The sequence below is a fragment of the Mobula birostris genome, chromosome 1, assembly GCF_030028105.1.
Source record: "Mobula birostris isolate sMobBir1 chromosome 1, sMobBir1.hap1, whole genome shotgun sequence".
NCBI classification, from domain to species: domain Eukaryota; kingdom Metazoa; phylum Chordata; class Chondrichthyes; order Myliobatiformes; family Myliobatidae; genus Mobula; species Mobula birostris.
The window spans coordinates 237,262,134-237,276,858 of record NC_092370.1 but is presented as its reverse complement, the minus strand read 5'-3'; the positions used below and the strand labels follow the sequence as shown (position 1 = coordinate 237,276,858).

Below are 14,725 nucleotides of genomic sequence, written 5' to 3'. Positions count from 1 at the left end.
TTCCTGAGGAAACACTGAAAGAATCTAAGATGCGTTTATCTAATGTTTCAGCACTGGATTGGGGTGGACCACGCAGGGAATGGTTTGAGTTGACCTGTAAAGCTCTCTTTGACACAAGTAGTACCCTGTTCATGCACTTCAGTGACAATAACCAGGGACTAGTAAGTATAAATTTCAATTGTTTAAAAAAATCCATATAACTATTCAATTTCAGATGGTGATAAATTACTGTTTATCAATTCTAAGAAATCATATTTGCCTTTGAACAAACTGCTGGTTAGTTGTAACAATTAGAGAAAGATGAAGCCTGCCCCCTTCAGCATGGGAAATGGTGTTAAATGTGGCATGAAACCTCTTAACTGGTTTTAAGAGCTCTATACATATGAGTCTGAAGCAACTGCTTGCAAGAAAAGTAAGCAATTTAGTAATTATCACTATTAAACTTCATCTTTTGCTTCAAGACAAGGGATAATTGTTAGTTTATTTTTGTGGGAAAATTCCTTGCATGGAGAAATCTAGGTGTTAACTATGGCCTAGTAGGAACATTTTGCCCTCTGTCTGAACATCGTAGGAACTGAGAGGGTGCTAAAGTGGTTTTGTTTTTCAACAGGACTGTTAAACACAAGGCTCAGTATGTCCTCTCATATAAAAATAAAACACCTGATTAAAGGAACAACTTGGGGAATTCTGCACTTGCCCTGGTAGATGTTTATCACTCTCATCATCAGTTCAATGGTTTTCCAATATCTTTTAATGATTTTTTGCTGTCTGTTAGTGAATCCTGGCTGCTGTTTCCCTACTCTGGAAAAAATGTTTTGTGGATAATGAAGGACCTTGAGGCATCCAGCGGTTTTGAAAAGCATTGTATAAATAAAAGCTTATTTCTTTGCCTTTGAATCTGGACATTGAGGCTAGTAACAATTATGAACCATATTGCATTGTATAAAATTAGTGACTTAATACCAGAAAATACAAGAAAATATGTCATGGTTTGACCTGGCAAGATTTTTTTTTAAATTTCAGATTTCTGGCATTTTCAATGTTTTTTAAAATTTAATGACTTGACCAGCAATTTTCTCTTTTTGGCTATTCAGGTGCACCCAAACCCAGAACGACCATCTCATCTCCGACCAAAGTTGTATGAGTTTGCAGGGAAAGTAGTTGGGAAGTGCTTGTATGAATCATCCTTAGGTGGGGCTTACAAACAGCTCGTTTGTGCTCGGTTTACCCGTTCCTTCTTGGCGCAAATTATTGGACTCCGGATGCATTATAAGGTAAACTAAGGCTATTTGTGGTTTTGCCATACATTAGTGGTCACCAAACTTTTTAAGCCCAAGATCCCCTACCTCGACCTTAGTGAAGGCAAGATCTACCTGCTAAATCATTTAGAGAAAAAACAGCTCAGATTGTAATTCCAATTTGAGGCCTTTTATTTGGGCTAATTGTATTTGAATTACACAAAATACTTCTGTCAAACTTTCAAATTAATTCAAACAAGAAAACACTGTAGCATATCAAACAGGCCATAGCTGTCTTTCTTTAAGAATATTGCAATACCCTGTACTTCACACCTTTAATTCTAAGTTCCATTATTTAATTTTATTTCTACACGAAAAATAAATGAATAAAAATTGACTGTTGCACTCAGTGTGATGACTGGGGCTGAATACTTTCTGCTAGTTCCCTGAAATTTGGCTCGTAACTACAGACAACCAGCCTGAGATAGTGTGTGAGGTGTCCGTCAGTAAGACAGCTCCTGTACTTAGATTTAATAATTTTCATCTGTGAAAATGCAATTTCACATAGATAAGTTGACCTGAAGTAGGCACTGACTTTTAGCGCTATAAAACCAACGCACACACTGTGCATTGCTGGGGCCCCGTCAGTAGTAATTGCCACCAGTTTATGAATGGGGATGTCATTTTCACGGACATTTTTTTTTAAACTCATTGTAAATATCCTCACTAGTTCTCTCCTTTAATTGCAAAAGAGTGAGGAAGTCCTCCTTTGTTGTAAAATTCTGGAAAGCCATTCTGACAAACACAGCAAGCTGAGCTATTTGCATTACATCCAGGGATTCATCAAACTGTAGTGAAAAATATTCACAGAGTGACAAATCGATCCATCTCCTCTGTCAGTGACTCTACCCTCCTTGTCACTGTTGCAGGGCCAAGCAGTATATTACGTATTGCGGTTGTGATGCCGTTTTTGTTTTTAAAGTCATTAAAAACAGCCTCTGCTGTAATGGCCATTGCTTCCTTGAATAAATCGCCATCTGTAAAAGGCTTCTTGTGTTTAACCAAGAGGTGACTTACACGAAATGATGCTTCAATAACTGCCTTATTTTGAGCAGCATGTTTTGTGAAAAACGATTGCTGGCTCTTCAACCCTGATTTCAGCTCTTCAACTTTCCTGGCATGAATTGCGCTCTTTGGGGGGGGTAGGTGTCTTTAATTTTTTGGTGGTTGGTGTTGTGGTGCCGTTCCAGATTCCCTCTTTTAGTCAGTGCTTGTATTTGGTTGCACAACATACATACACACTTGTCTTTCACCAACGTAAATAGAAATTCCTCTTCCCATTCTGGATGGAGTTTATATATTTTCGCCTTCTTTGGTGGAGCCTCTGCCATGCTATCAGGATATCATGAGCAATTGCTGATTGCGTCGCCTTTGATCTGGGCCGACATTTACGTGCCAGGCGGCACCTAATTAATTAGCTGGTTTATTTCGGCTTTTTTCTTAAAGATGTGCTGGGTGCATTCCGACCACTGCGGCACTGCTGCATTCTTCGGCAATGTATCGGTCCGCGGCTTGGAGGTTGGGGACCACTGTCATATATTGATGTTTGCGACAGTCTGTGCTCTTATCTAATCTAATTGGCCACTTTGATGCAGCACAAGCTACGCTGAAAACGCGGTGCGTGGCGGGGGAGCTACGCACTGGGCAGAAAGAATGGAACTAAAACCCCGCAACCCAGAAATAATCTCTCTTTACAAACAGCTTTCAGTAGCGAAAGTATTGCTATATTACCATTATCCTCATTAGTATTACTTATTTTTATAATGCTCACATTACAACAGTATTTGTGTGTGTATTTTTGATTTTTTTCGTGATCTACTGGGAAAGTCCCAAAGATCGACTGGTCGATCGTGATCGATGGATTGGCGACCACTACCATACATATTTTATTTCACTACAGGTATTAGGAATAAACAAATTTGTTTTTTTTTGATCAAGGGTCATAGAGAGAAACAACATGGAAATGAAACCTCTTTCAGTCCGTCAAGTTTATACTGCCAATCAAGCGCACAATTTTATACTAATCCAATACTAACTCCAATTTTATTCCCTAGCATGTTCCTATCAACTTCCCTCTAGATCCTTGTGTTCATCTACACACTGGGGATAATTTTTGTAATATAGTAGTCAAGGATGGCACGGTAGGTAGCACGATGCTTTACAGCATCAATGAACCAGGTTCAATTCCCACCGCTTTCTGTAAGGAGTTTGTATGTTCTCCTTATGACCACGTGGGTTTCTCCAGGTACTCTGGTTTCCTCCCACAATCCAAAGACCTACCGGTTAGTAGGTTCAATTGGTAATTGTAAATTGTCCTGTGATTAGGCTGCGGTTAAATCAGGGGTTGCTGGGGGGTGTGTTTCAAAGGGCCAGAAGAGCCTGGTCCACGCTTTATCTCAATTCATTAGTCAACCCATGAGTTTGGGATGTGAAAGCAAACAGGAGTACCAGGAGTAAACCAAAGTGGTTATGGGGAGATTGTGCAAACTCCACAGAGACTCAGAGGACAGGATGAACCTGGGTCACTAGAGCTGTAGCTAGCCCAATCGTTGTGCCCCTTTTACTAATTGCTTTGTTCTGTCATTGGACTGAAACATTAACTCTTTCACTTCCGAGATGCTGTCTATCTTGCTGAGTGTTCTCCAGCATTTTCTGTTTCTTTTCCTTATTTGTAGCATATACTGTTCATTTATCTTTCAATACGTATTTACCTGCAATGGTTCAGGGTAATATAAGACATTGGGTATGCAAATCAATGCTTTTTCAAAAGTAATATTGGGATGGATCTCAACTGGTTTCCTTCTTCTAATAACATACCCCCTCAAATTTAAGAAAGTCTAGACCATATTCTTACTTGTATGGCATGTTTTTGACTCTTTTAAAATGATCTGAGCAGATTCTTTTATACTCGACCTTCCTTTGCAGCCACCCCAACCCACCCCACCCTACCATCTCTCTGTCCCCACTCCATATCCAGTCATATTCAGCTGCTTTTGTAGCTAATAATTAGCTACCAATACTTCCAGGGATGAAGCTAGTGTATTCTGATCATGAATTTTCAGATGCAGGGAGCTTGAATAAGGAAGGTACTTGATGGATAAATACATTTCATTTTGGTTGTAGACTGAAGCCTTGCATTTGTATCTTTAGAGTCCATGAAAATTAAATATGCAATGGTGATGTTTTGCAAACGAGTTTGTTTCTTGGCTTGTGCTTTGCATTTAAATCGCTCATTAATTGCAGATTTAAGTCATGACACAGGTTAGAAAATTTAGGCTGCCTTTAAGAAAAGGGGATCGGTGTGTCCTGTACTTGTAAAAAATGTCAGTGATTCTTATAGTTAAAAATATATTTTTTCAATTTACATGCCTTTTCTGGTTTGCTAATCACCATTGTGTTGGTCTTGATGTTAAAATTAAGTTAAAATATCTCCACCTTCTTGCAGTATTTCGCAACGGATGATCCAGAATTCTACAAGAGTAAAGTTTGTTATATTTTGAACAACGATGTGAGTGAAATGGATCTCGTTTTTGCTGAGGAAAAATACAACAAGTCAGGACAGTTGGAAAAGGTAGAGTTGCAAGAAATTTAGTTCATACCAGCATTTGAAATAAAATTTCATATGCCCTTTTGCTAAGGATATCATCTAGGGTACTGGTATTGTAACCGTATGACCATGTGGATGAAACTTAGGCCATTTGTCCCATCGAGGTCAGTCCATCATGACCGTGAAGATCGCAATTAAATCATTCCTTATATACTTCATCAAAATTATATATATCTTCTTCCCCTATTTCATAACCAACCCCTCACTCTTGAGCAATATCCTGATAAATTAGTGTAGATATATACAGACTTAAAAATATATCAGAAATTGTGCTCTAGGACAAATTGCTTTAAATATTGGTGGAAGAAGATTCTATAGAGACTAACAAAAAATGGCAAAATTATGGAAAAAAGCTTTGCAATGGGTTGAATGGTCTCTATTTATAAGCTTTCTTTATAGCTTGTCAATTCTTGTAATTTTCTGCCATATAATTTTATATACCAAAGGTAGCCTAAGCTTGCATAAAACAAAAATCATAGCACTTTATAATCTGTCTCAAAGTATCCAATCAAAATCCAATAACATGTACTACATCTGGATGCTTCCTAGTTTACTACTTTTCTCTGTTTAAAAAGTCTTAGCATTTAAAACATATATTTTCTCAGTCTTATTCTAGAATGCATTATGTATTTCTCATCATTGAATTGTATGTCTTTCACAGCTGTCATTTCTAACTCCTTACTGTTCATGCCAATAACATGGTGCTATCAAGAAATCTTAGTATTACTCCTTCAGTTCTTTTGTCCTTTGACAATACCTTTATTAAACATTTACACAAAGGAATGAAATACAATTTATTCTGTTTTCAGTCTGAGAAATATCCATTTATCCCGTTCCTTTTGTACTGACACTTCTAAAAATATTCTTAATTTTCTAATGCTTCATCTTTTTAATTCCTCTTCTGCTATTTTCCTGTATTTAATAACTGTTTCTCTTGATTACTTTTCATGTCTTACTAAGCTCATAATTTAACGTATTTCTTTAATTCTTGTCTGGAATACAGTTGTTTTAATGTTTTCCATCACCTGCTTCAATGTTTGCCTAGTAAGATCATAGCCCGTCTGAAAAAGCATGCGACCCTTTTCAGTTCTGCTTCTCATTACCATTCCAACATGTCAGTCCATGGCCGCCTCTACTGCTGCGATGAGAAGCAATACCTTATAGTCCATCTGGGTAGCCTCCAACCTAATGGAATGAACATTGATTTCTCAAACTTCTGATAATTGCCCCCCCTTCACCATTCCCCTATTCCTGTTCCCCTATCTCACCTTATCTGCTTACCTGCCCATCACTTCCCTCTGGTGCTTCTCCTCCTTCCATGGTCTTCTACCCTCTCCTATCAGATTCCTCCTTCTTCAGCCCTTTCTCTCTTTCACCAATCAACTTCCCAGCTCTTTACTTCACCCCTCACCCTCTCCTTGTTTCACCTATCACCTACCACCTTGTACTTCTTCCTCCCTTCCCCTCACCTTCTTGCTCTGACTTCTCATTTTTTTCCAGTCCTGATGAAGGGTCTTGGCCCAAAATGTTGACTGTACCTCTTCCTGTAGATGCTGCCTGGCCTGCTGCGTTCACCAGCAATTTTTATGTGTGTTGCTTGAAGACTATAGGTCTGCTTACCAAATTTTCCATGCATTTAATTGAATGAAGTCTGCTTTCTGTTGTGGATATTTTTAAATGCAATTGTTTTTTATATTTTTTTTTCGTTTTCCTACCTCTTAGCCTAACCATTTTAACACCCTCCTAGTCATGGGTACCTGTTTGCAGAACCAACTCACATGTGAGTTCTTTCCTTTCTTGATGATAGGAGGTTGCCTCATTCAACTCCATTGTAGTATTTGTTTCATAATGATATTGAGTAATATTAAGATTGCTTTTGGGGTGCTGTATTTTCATTAATCCGTTAATTCCTAAAGCCCTCCTTATTAAAGATGAGTCCTTACCTTGGGGTTTCTGATATGAACCTCCAGTTTTCATTCTTGTACAATGCAGAAGGAAGTCATTCAGCCCACCATTTCTGCTCAGTGCACTGCCCCCTTGATTCCTCTGCAACCTATTCTTGCTCACATGTTCATCAGCTCGCCTTTTTTCCTCCTGCCACCGTCCTGCACCAGGAGTGGTTTACAGTAGCCAATTAATCTACGGGCACATCTTTGGAACATAAGAGGATGTTAAAGCACCTGAGGGAGATTTACTCAGTTACAGGAGACTGTGAAAAGTCCACACAGACAGCACCAGAGGTGGGGCTTTAACTTGGGTGTCACTGGAGTTGGGGCGGCTGCTCAAGTTACTGCACCACTGTGTCCTTCCACACCATGCTGGTGTGTTTTTATTAAACTGCTGTCATAAAGCTTTGCAGCTGCTTGTTGTCCTGACACCTTGGATGCAATGTCCCATTTAGCATTACTGATCTGACTGTCAAAATGACGAAGAACATTTCTTCTTTTGGATCATCCCTCTGAGTGTACTCATTCTTCTTCAGGTTATAGAGCTGATAGCTGGGGGTGCGCAGGTACCAGTAACCAACGACAACAAGATATTCTACTTGAACATGCTTGCACAATACAGACTAGCCACTCAGGTGCGCCAAGAAGTGGAGTGTTTCCTTAAAGGTATGATTGTGTTATGGTGAAACTTGAGTGTAAAAGAAACAGTGTCGTTTTAAGCATGTGATTCTGCAGAGGCTGGAAATCCAGAGCAGCGCATATAAAATGCTGGCGGAACTCAGCAAGTCAGGCAGTGTCTGTGGAATGAACAGTCAATATTTCAGGCTGGGGCCCTTCATAAGGACTTTAAAAGAAGTGGACAGAAGCAGAGTGCCACTGTTCTAGCTGATGAAGTTAAACTAAATGTCTCAAATCATTGTGCTGAATGTGGAGGGTAGCATTTATATATTTGTTAATTTTTTTAAAATTCTAATTTCATCTACTGAGCATCCAAATAAAATTCCTAGTGGGAACCACAAATCTCTGAATTTAGTCATGATGCTTATTGAATAATTTTCCTAGTTCAATCCACGGGCTTAGTTTTAAAACAGTGTTCTGGCTAATGCTGATCTCTTAATAGATTGAACTTGTACTCCAGCGTCATCTTTACTGCATGTTTATCACCTTTAAAGCAAAACTGTTCATATTCCAATGGTGTGGGGAAGAATATAAGTTTGACCACTTTTGGAGGGTATTTTAAACATAAATATGCACATGTAGGTATAATATATGTACTTAGTGGTTACTGTGGTGATGTGTCAATTGAAAAACCCAATTGAAACCTTTTTCTGAGTTTGTATTCAAATATTTGGTATCAGGGGAGCTGTAATAGCAAAGTAACGCTATTTTACAATAATACTGCTGGGTTTCGGTACCTGAATATTGAGGTCTCTGTAATTAGGAAGGATATACTTGTTTTGTAATTTGTAAACTGATTCCTGTTTTTTAGTCCAAAAGATATAGGAACAGAATTAAACCATTTGATCTGTCGAGTCTGCTCCACCATTCAATCATGGCTGATTTATTTTTCTTTTCAGTCCCATTCTCCTGCCTTCTTCTGATAACCTTTGATGTCCTTACTAATCAAGAACCTGTCAACCTCCACTTTGAACCTACCCAATGACTTGGCCTCCACAGGCAATGAGTTGTACAGATTCACCACTCTCTCACTGAAGAGATGTCCTTCTATTCAGAGGCTGCACCCTCTGGCTCCAGACTCTTCCATAGGAAACATCCTCTCCACACCCGCTCTATCAAGGCCTTTCAGTATTCAGTAGGTTTTGATGAAATCGCCTGTCATATGTATAAACTCCAGTGAGTACGGGCCCAGAGCCAGGAAATGCTCATCATATGTTAACCCTTTCACTCCCTGAGCCATTCTGGTAATTCATTCTTGGGATCATTTTTGAGGTTATTCTGTGAGAAATGACCCAGTGTGATTGGCTTGTACCCACTGAAATTTAGAAAGTGAAGTCATTGAGATATCTTAAATACTGAATCAGAATCAGGTTTGATATCACCGGCATATATCATGAAATTTGTTAACTTAGTAGCAGCAGTACAATACAATACATGATAAATATAGAAAAAAAATCAATTATCGTAAGTACACATGTATATATGTATATTAAATAGTTAAGTGAAAAATAGTGGAAAAACAGAAATAAAAAATGTGAGGTAGTGTTCATGGGTTCAATAACCATTTAGAAATTGGATGGCAGAGGAGAAGTAGTTGTTCCTGAATCACTAAGTGTGTGCTTCAGGATTCTGTACATCATTCCTGATGGCAGCAATGAGAAGAGGGCATGTCTGTATGATGGGGTCCTTAATAATGGACTCTGCTCTGAGTCACCACTCCTTGAAGATGTCTTGGATACTACAGAGTCTAGTACCCATGATGGAGCTGCCTGATTTTACAATTTTTTGTAGCTTCTTTTGATCCTGTACGTACCAGACAGTGATGTAGCCTGTTGGAATGTTCTCCGCAATACATCTGTAGAAGTTTTCGAGTGTTTTAGATGACAAGCCAAATCTCCTCAAACTCCTATTGAAATATAGCTGCTGTCCTGCCTTTTTTATAGCTGCCTCGATATGGTGGGTCCAGGTTGGATTCTCACAGATGTTGATACCTAAAACTTGATATTGCTCACTCTCTCTGCTTCTGATCCCTCTGCGGGTTGGTTTGTGTTCACAATCAGCTCTTTGGTCTTACTGACATTGAGTGCAAGGTTGTTGCTGCAGCACCACTCAACTAGCTGATATACCTCACTCCTGTATGCCCCCATCTCCATCTGAGATTCTGCCAGCAATGGTTGTACCACCAGCGAATTTATAGATAACATACAAGCTATGCCTAGCCACACAGTCATGGGTGTAGAGAGAACAAAGCGGTAGGCTAAGCACACGTCCCTGAGATGCACTAGTGTGGATCGTCTGTGAGGAGGAGATGTTACCAATTTGCACAGATTGTGGTCTGGTTAGGAAGTTGAGGATCCAGTTGCAGAGGGAGGTACAGAGGCTTAGGTTCTGTAGCTTTTTGATCAGGACTGTAGGAATGATTGTGTTAAACACTGAGCTATAATCAATCAACAACTGATATAGGTGTTTGTATTGTCCAGGTGATCTAAAGCCATGTGAAGAGCCATTGAAATAGACACTGAGAGAGATTTATAAAAGTAGTTGTTGAGAGGCTGCAGAATCAAAGAACTTGGAGGCATTATCTCAAGATTAGGAATTATCCATGAGCTGAGATAGGAATACATTTTTTTCAGTGGATTGCAGAACATTGGCACTTTCAACCCCAAGTGGCTACAGATATTCTGTCATACTCAAGGCTGCGTTCATTGATTTTTATACAAGGGGATCAAAGGGGATGGAGAATGAGTGCAGTGATGGGTTACAGATGCAGCCATGATTTTATTGAATGGTGTAATAGGCTTAAGAGGTTTCAATGTATATTGTAATAAATTTTTTGAGGAAATTGTACAATGAGGACAATGCTCCCAACATGGGAGGAAAACAATCAAAAAGGAACTGACACTTGCATTGTGACAGATTTAGTAAGTATTTGGTAACAGTTCATTGCTTGCATTGATGTAGGGGTGGGGAAAGGTCTCCGTTTCTACGAAAGGAAATGTAGCCAGCTCCATCCTGGCCTTGGCCTTTTCTGGGTAGGGTCCTGGATAACATGGTTGCCATATATTAGAATCCAGTTTATTTATTATTAATCAAATGCACATCGAAACATAAATCAAAGCATTCACCTTAATAACCAACACAATCTGAGGATGTGCTGGGGCCAGCCTGCAAGTGTAACACATTCCCACACCAACATAGCTGTCGACATAGCTGTGCCAGAGAAGTGAAGAGGGAGCACTTGAAGTGTGTGAGAAAATTAACTCTTGCTTTAGATGTTGAAAAGAAGCAAATTACAGTCACCTTCACAATGAGAAGGCAGTTGATCAGCAGAGGGTAGTCTTGCAGTCATGGCTGCCTAAACTGAGTCTTCTAGCTGCCAGGTAATGACAGTGATTTGGGAGCACAAAGCATGCTCTTGTCCACCTGATGTAAGCAGCAAGCCAAAAATATATAAAAAGAAACTTGCATTTGTAATATCCTCTTATTCTTAAGTCACCTCAAAGTGCTTCTCACTTATAAACTTGAAGCCAATAATTAATTTTTTTCCTGTAGGCTTGAATGAGTTAATTCCTGAAAATCTCTTGGCCATTTTTGACGAAAATGAGTTGGAGGTAGGCAATGCTCAAAAAAATGGCTCATACACTGTTGATGTGACTGTCCCTTTGTACTGAAATTTTAATAAGTTTATCTCATGTTTGCACTTGCTCTGAACAAAAAGTCATTGTGTGTAAGCTACACCACGATTTAATATAAATTACTTGGGTACATTTTCTAGTATATGTTATGATTGTGATTATTTTTATATGACTATTCCTACTCAAGATATCTTTTGGTCTCTTTCTTTCCTCCAGTAGCAAAGGAACAATAGAATGGGAGAGGGACTACTTGTTTCTGTGTAACTGTAGCATTAAGAGTCACTGTGCCACTGTGTTTCCTGCTACCAGAAGAGTTCCTCTTGCCAAGTGTCACTTTGTCATTTCTTGTTAGTCACCTTCTGTACAGGTACTCCTGTACCTAGTGTCACTTTATGTACATACAATCAGTTTATGTATATATGCTAATTGTATGTATATGTGGCCAACTCAGCAGTTACTTGTACAATGTGTTTATAGGATTACTTTTATATTTGTATTTATTGTAGTGTTTGAGTTGCATTGGATCTGGAGTAACAATCATTTTGTTCTCCTTTACACTTGTGTACTGAAGAATGACAATAAACAATCTTGAATCTTATGAATTGGATGCAGTTGACCACTCCAATGATGATCCAAATCCAGAATTACCTAAAATCCCCAGGTGAATTTGTCAGTATGGTCTTAATCCAGCTTTCAAAGAACAAAAGTTCATGTACACGCACAACACATAATTAGTCACTGGTTGGCTTCCAATGACTTTGATTGAAATGGATCCATTAAGATTGTGCAGCTGGAAAGGTATCCATGGGTTGAGTAGGGAATTTGGATTATAATATGGGTATACTTCAAGCACGTGGCCAAGTGGCTAGGGCATTGGACTAGCGATCTGAAGGTTGTGGGTTCAAGCCTTGGCCGAGGTAGCGTGTGCGTCCTTGAGCGAGGCACTTAACCACGCAATGCTCCAGTCTACCCAGCTGAGGATGGGTACCAGCAAAAATGTAGGGGTTTAACCTCGCGATAGATTGGCGTCCTATCTGAGGGGGAGTCTTGTACTCTCAGTCGCTTCACACCACGGAAACCAGCATAAGCACCAGCTTGATGGGCCACAAGGCTCGTGACAGACTTTAATCTTTTTTAAATACTTCAGTCAACCTGAGAATGCTTTTGAGGTGATCTTGCTGGAATGTAGAAAGGCAGGCAGCATTTGTTTCTGTCTGCTTATTCTTCATATGCAAAAATATACACTGAATGTTGCAGGACAGAAAGGAAAAAAAAAACCACAACTGACCTCATCCCCCTCAATCAGGATCCGATTTATTATCACTGACGTGTATCATGAGAAATTAGTTGGTTTGCAGCAGCAGTACGGCACTAAGATGCTATTATAAACTACAGAATTAAACTGTTGAAGAAATGGAATAACAAACATGGATTCATGGGCTGTTCAAAAATCTGATGGCACAGGAGAAGAAACTTCTGGATCATTGAGTGTAGGTCTTCAGGGCCCTGTACCTCTTCCCTGATGATATTAATGTGAAGCAGGAACATCCGGATAGTGAGGTTCCTTTGCTAAGGATAGTGCCTTCTTGCGTGATTGATTCATAGTTTGGCAACAACCTTCACTGAATTTAGTGTAAGTAAAGAAATGAGCTGGTGATTCTGCATGGCAATTTTCCACTCGCGTACAATCCTGTTGGCAAGATTATAGGAGCACCATTTTTTTGGGGCACATTATAGCTTATGCTGGAAGTTCAGGTGGTAAAGCTGTTGGGATCATTAATACAGCTTTAAAATTATTAACTTTCAGATTACCCAAATATACTTTGTCTTCAAATATGTTAGAGAATATTTAGCTTAACTGTCAGTTCAGCTTTGCACGCTGTTGGCAGCAGTAGCCAGGATCATGGCACCATGGGTGGCTCTATTGCTCAGGAGGGCAGGGAAGAGTTATCGTGGTAGGAGATTCAATGGTGAAGGGAATAGAAGAGTTTTGTGGTCACCAATGGGACTGTTTGTCACGCAGAATAGGTCCTTCCATCTTTCGAGCCTCGATGCTTAGCATTCCCTCTGATTTAATTCTAGCCTAATCACAGGACAATTTACAATGACCAATTAACCTACCAACCAGTAGGTCTCTTGACTGTGGAAGGAAACCTTGCAGGCAGCAGCGGGAATTGAATTTGGGTTGCCAGGATTGTATAGCGTTGTGCTAGCCACTACTCTACCTTGCTGCCCCAAAGACTGTCATAACACAGGTTCTCAAGTCACAGCAGCATCCTTGTAAGTTTTTTCAGTCACTCTTCCAATCTTATTAATATTTCCTGTAGGTAGGTAACCAGAACTGCACACAATACCCCAAATTTGGTCTCAACATAAATTTATCAACATAAATTCCAAGGAAATGCGATGTTAAATTCAGGCTAATCTAGTTTTTTCAGTGCTTTTGAGGTTACCACAGTTGAACAAAATCTCTCTTGCTGCTGGGACAGTATTTTAGGAAACTAGAGGAGTACTGCATTTTGAATGGAATTATCATTCATTTTTGCTATGGAGATTGTATTATTTCAAGTATTCTTGAATGAAATACTTTCTGCCACTAGATGGCAATAATGTGCCAACAATGCTAGATACTAATCTCTGGCCCAAGAGGCAACAGCAGCTGCCTGTTCTCAAACCTCAGTCTCAGTTGATTGAGGGTTTAACATAGAAACATAGAAAATAGGTGCAGGAGTAGGCCATTCGGCCCTTCGAGCCTGCACCGCCATTTATTATGATCATGGCTGATCATCCAACTCAGAACCCTGCACCAGCCTTCCCTCCATACCCCCTGATCCCCGTAGCCACATCTAACTCCCTCTTAAATATAGCCAATGAACTGGCCTCAACTGTTTCCTGTGGCAGAGAGTTCCACAGATTCACCACTCTCTGCATGAAGAAGTTTTTCCTAATCTTGGTCCTAAAAGGCTTCCCCTTTATCCTCAAACTGTGACCTCTCGTTCTGGACTTCCCCAACATCGGAAACAATCTTCCTGCATCTAGCCTGTCCAATCCTTTTAGGATTTTATACGTTTCAATCAGATCCCCCCTCAATCTTCTAAATTCCAATGAGTACAAGCCCAGTTCATCCAGTCTTTCTTCATTTGCAAGTCCTGCCATCCCAGAAATCAATCTGGTGAACCTTCTTTGTACTCCCTCTATGGCAAGGATGTCTTTCCTCAGATTAGGGGACCAAAACTGCACACAATACTCCAGGTGTGGTCTCACCAAGGCCTTGTACAACTGCAGTAGTACCTCCCTGCTCCTGTACTCAAAACCTCTCGCTATAAATGCCAGCATACCATTTGCCTTTTTCACCGCCTGCTGTACCTGCATGCCCACTTTCAATGACTGGTGTATAATGACACCCAGGTCTCGTTGCACCTCCCCTTTTCCTAATCGGTCACCATTCAGATAATAATCTGTTTTCCTATTTTTGCCACCAAAGTGGATAACTTCACATTTATCCACATTAGATTGCATCTGCCATGAATTGGCCCACTCACCCAACCTATCCAAGTCACC

The 14,725-nt window shown here is 39.8% G+C and overlaps 1 protein-coding gene across 7 annotated transcripts in view; it reads left to right on the top strand.

The window, feature by feature from the left end:
- The window catches only part of arel1 (apoptosis resistant E3 ubiquitin protein ligase 1), a 93,812-nt gene that overhangs the window by 67,246 nt on the left and 11,841 nt on the right, over positions 1-14,725 (top strand). For 6 of the 7 annotated variants that reach the window (XM_072273897.1, XM_072273928.1, XM_072273889.1 and 3 more), the window contains 5 exons: positions 52-161; positions 1,095-1,274; positions 4,744-4,869; positions 7,388-7,517; positions 11,082-11,140. In XM_072273897.1, coding sequence (XP_072129998.1) covers positions 52-161; positions 1,095-1,274; positions 4,744-4,869; positions 7,388-7,517; positions 11,082-11,140 — 605 coding nt within the window. The remainder of the gene's footprint in view (positions 1-51; positions 162-1,094; positions 1,275-4,743; positions 4,870-7,387; positions 7,518-11,081; positions 11,141-14,725) is intronic. The other variant, XR_011888032.1, reaches the window with a different exon arrangement.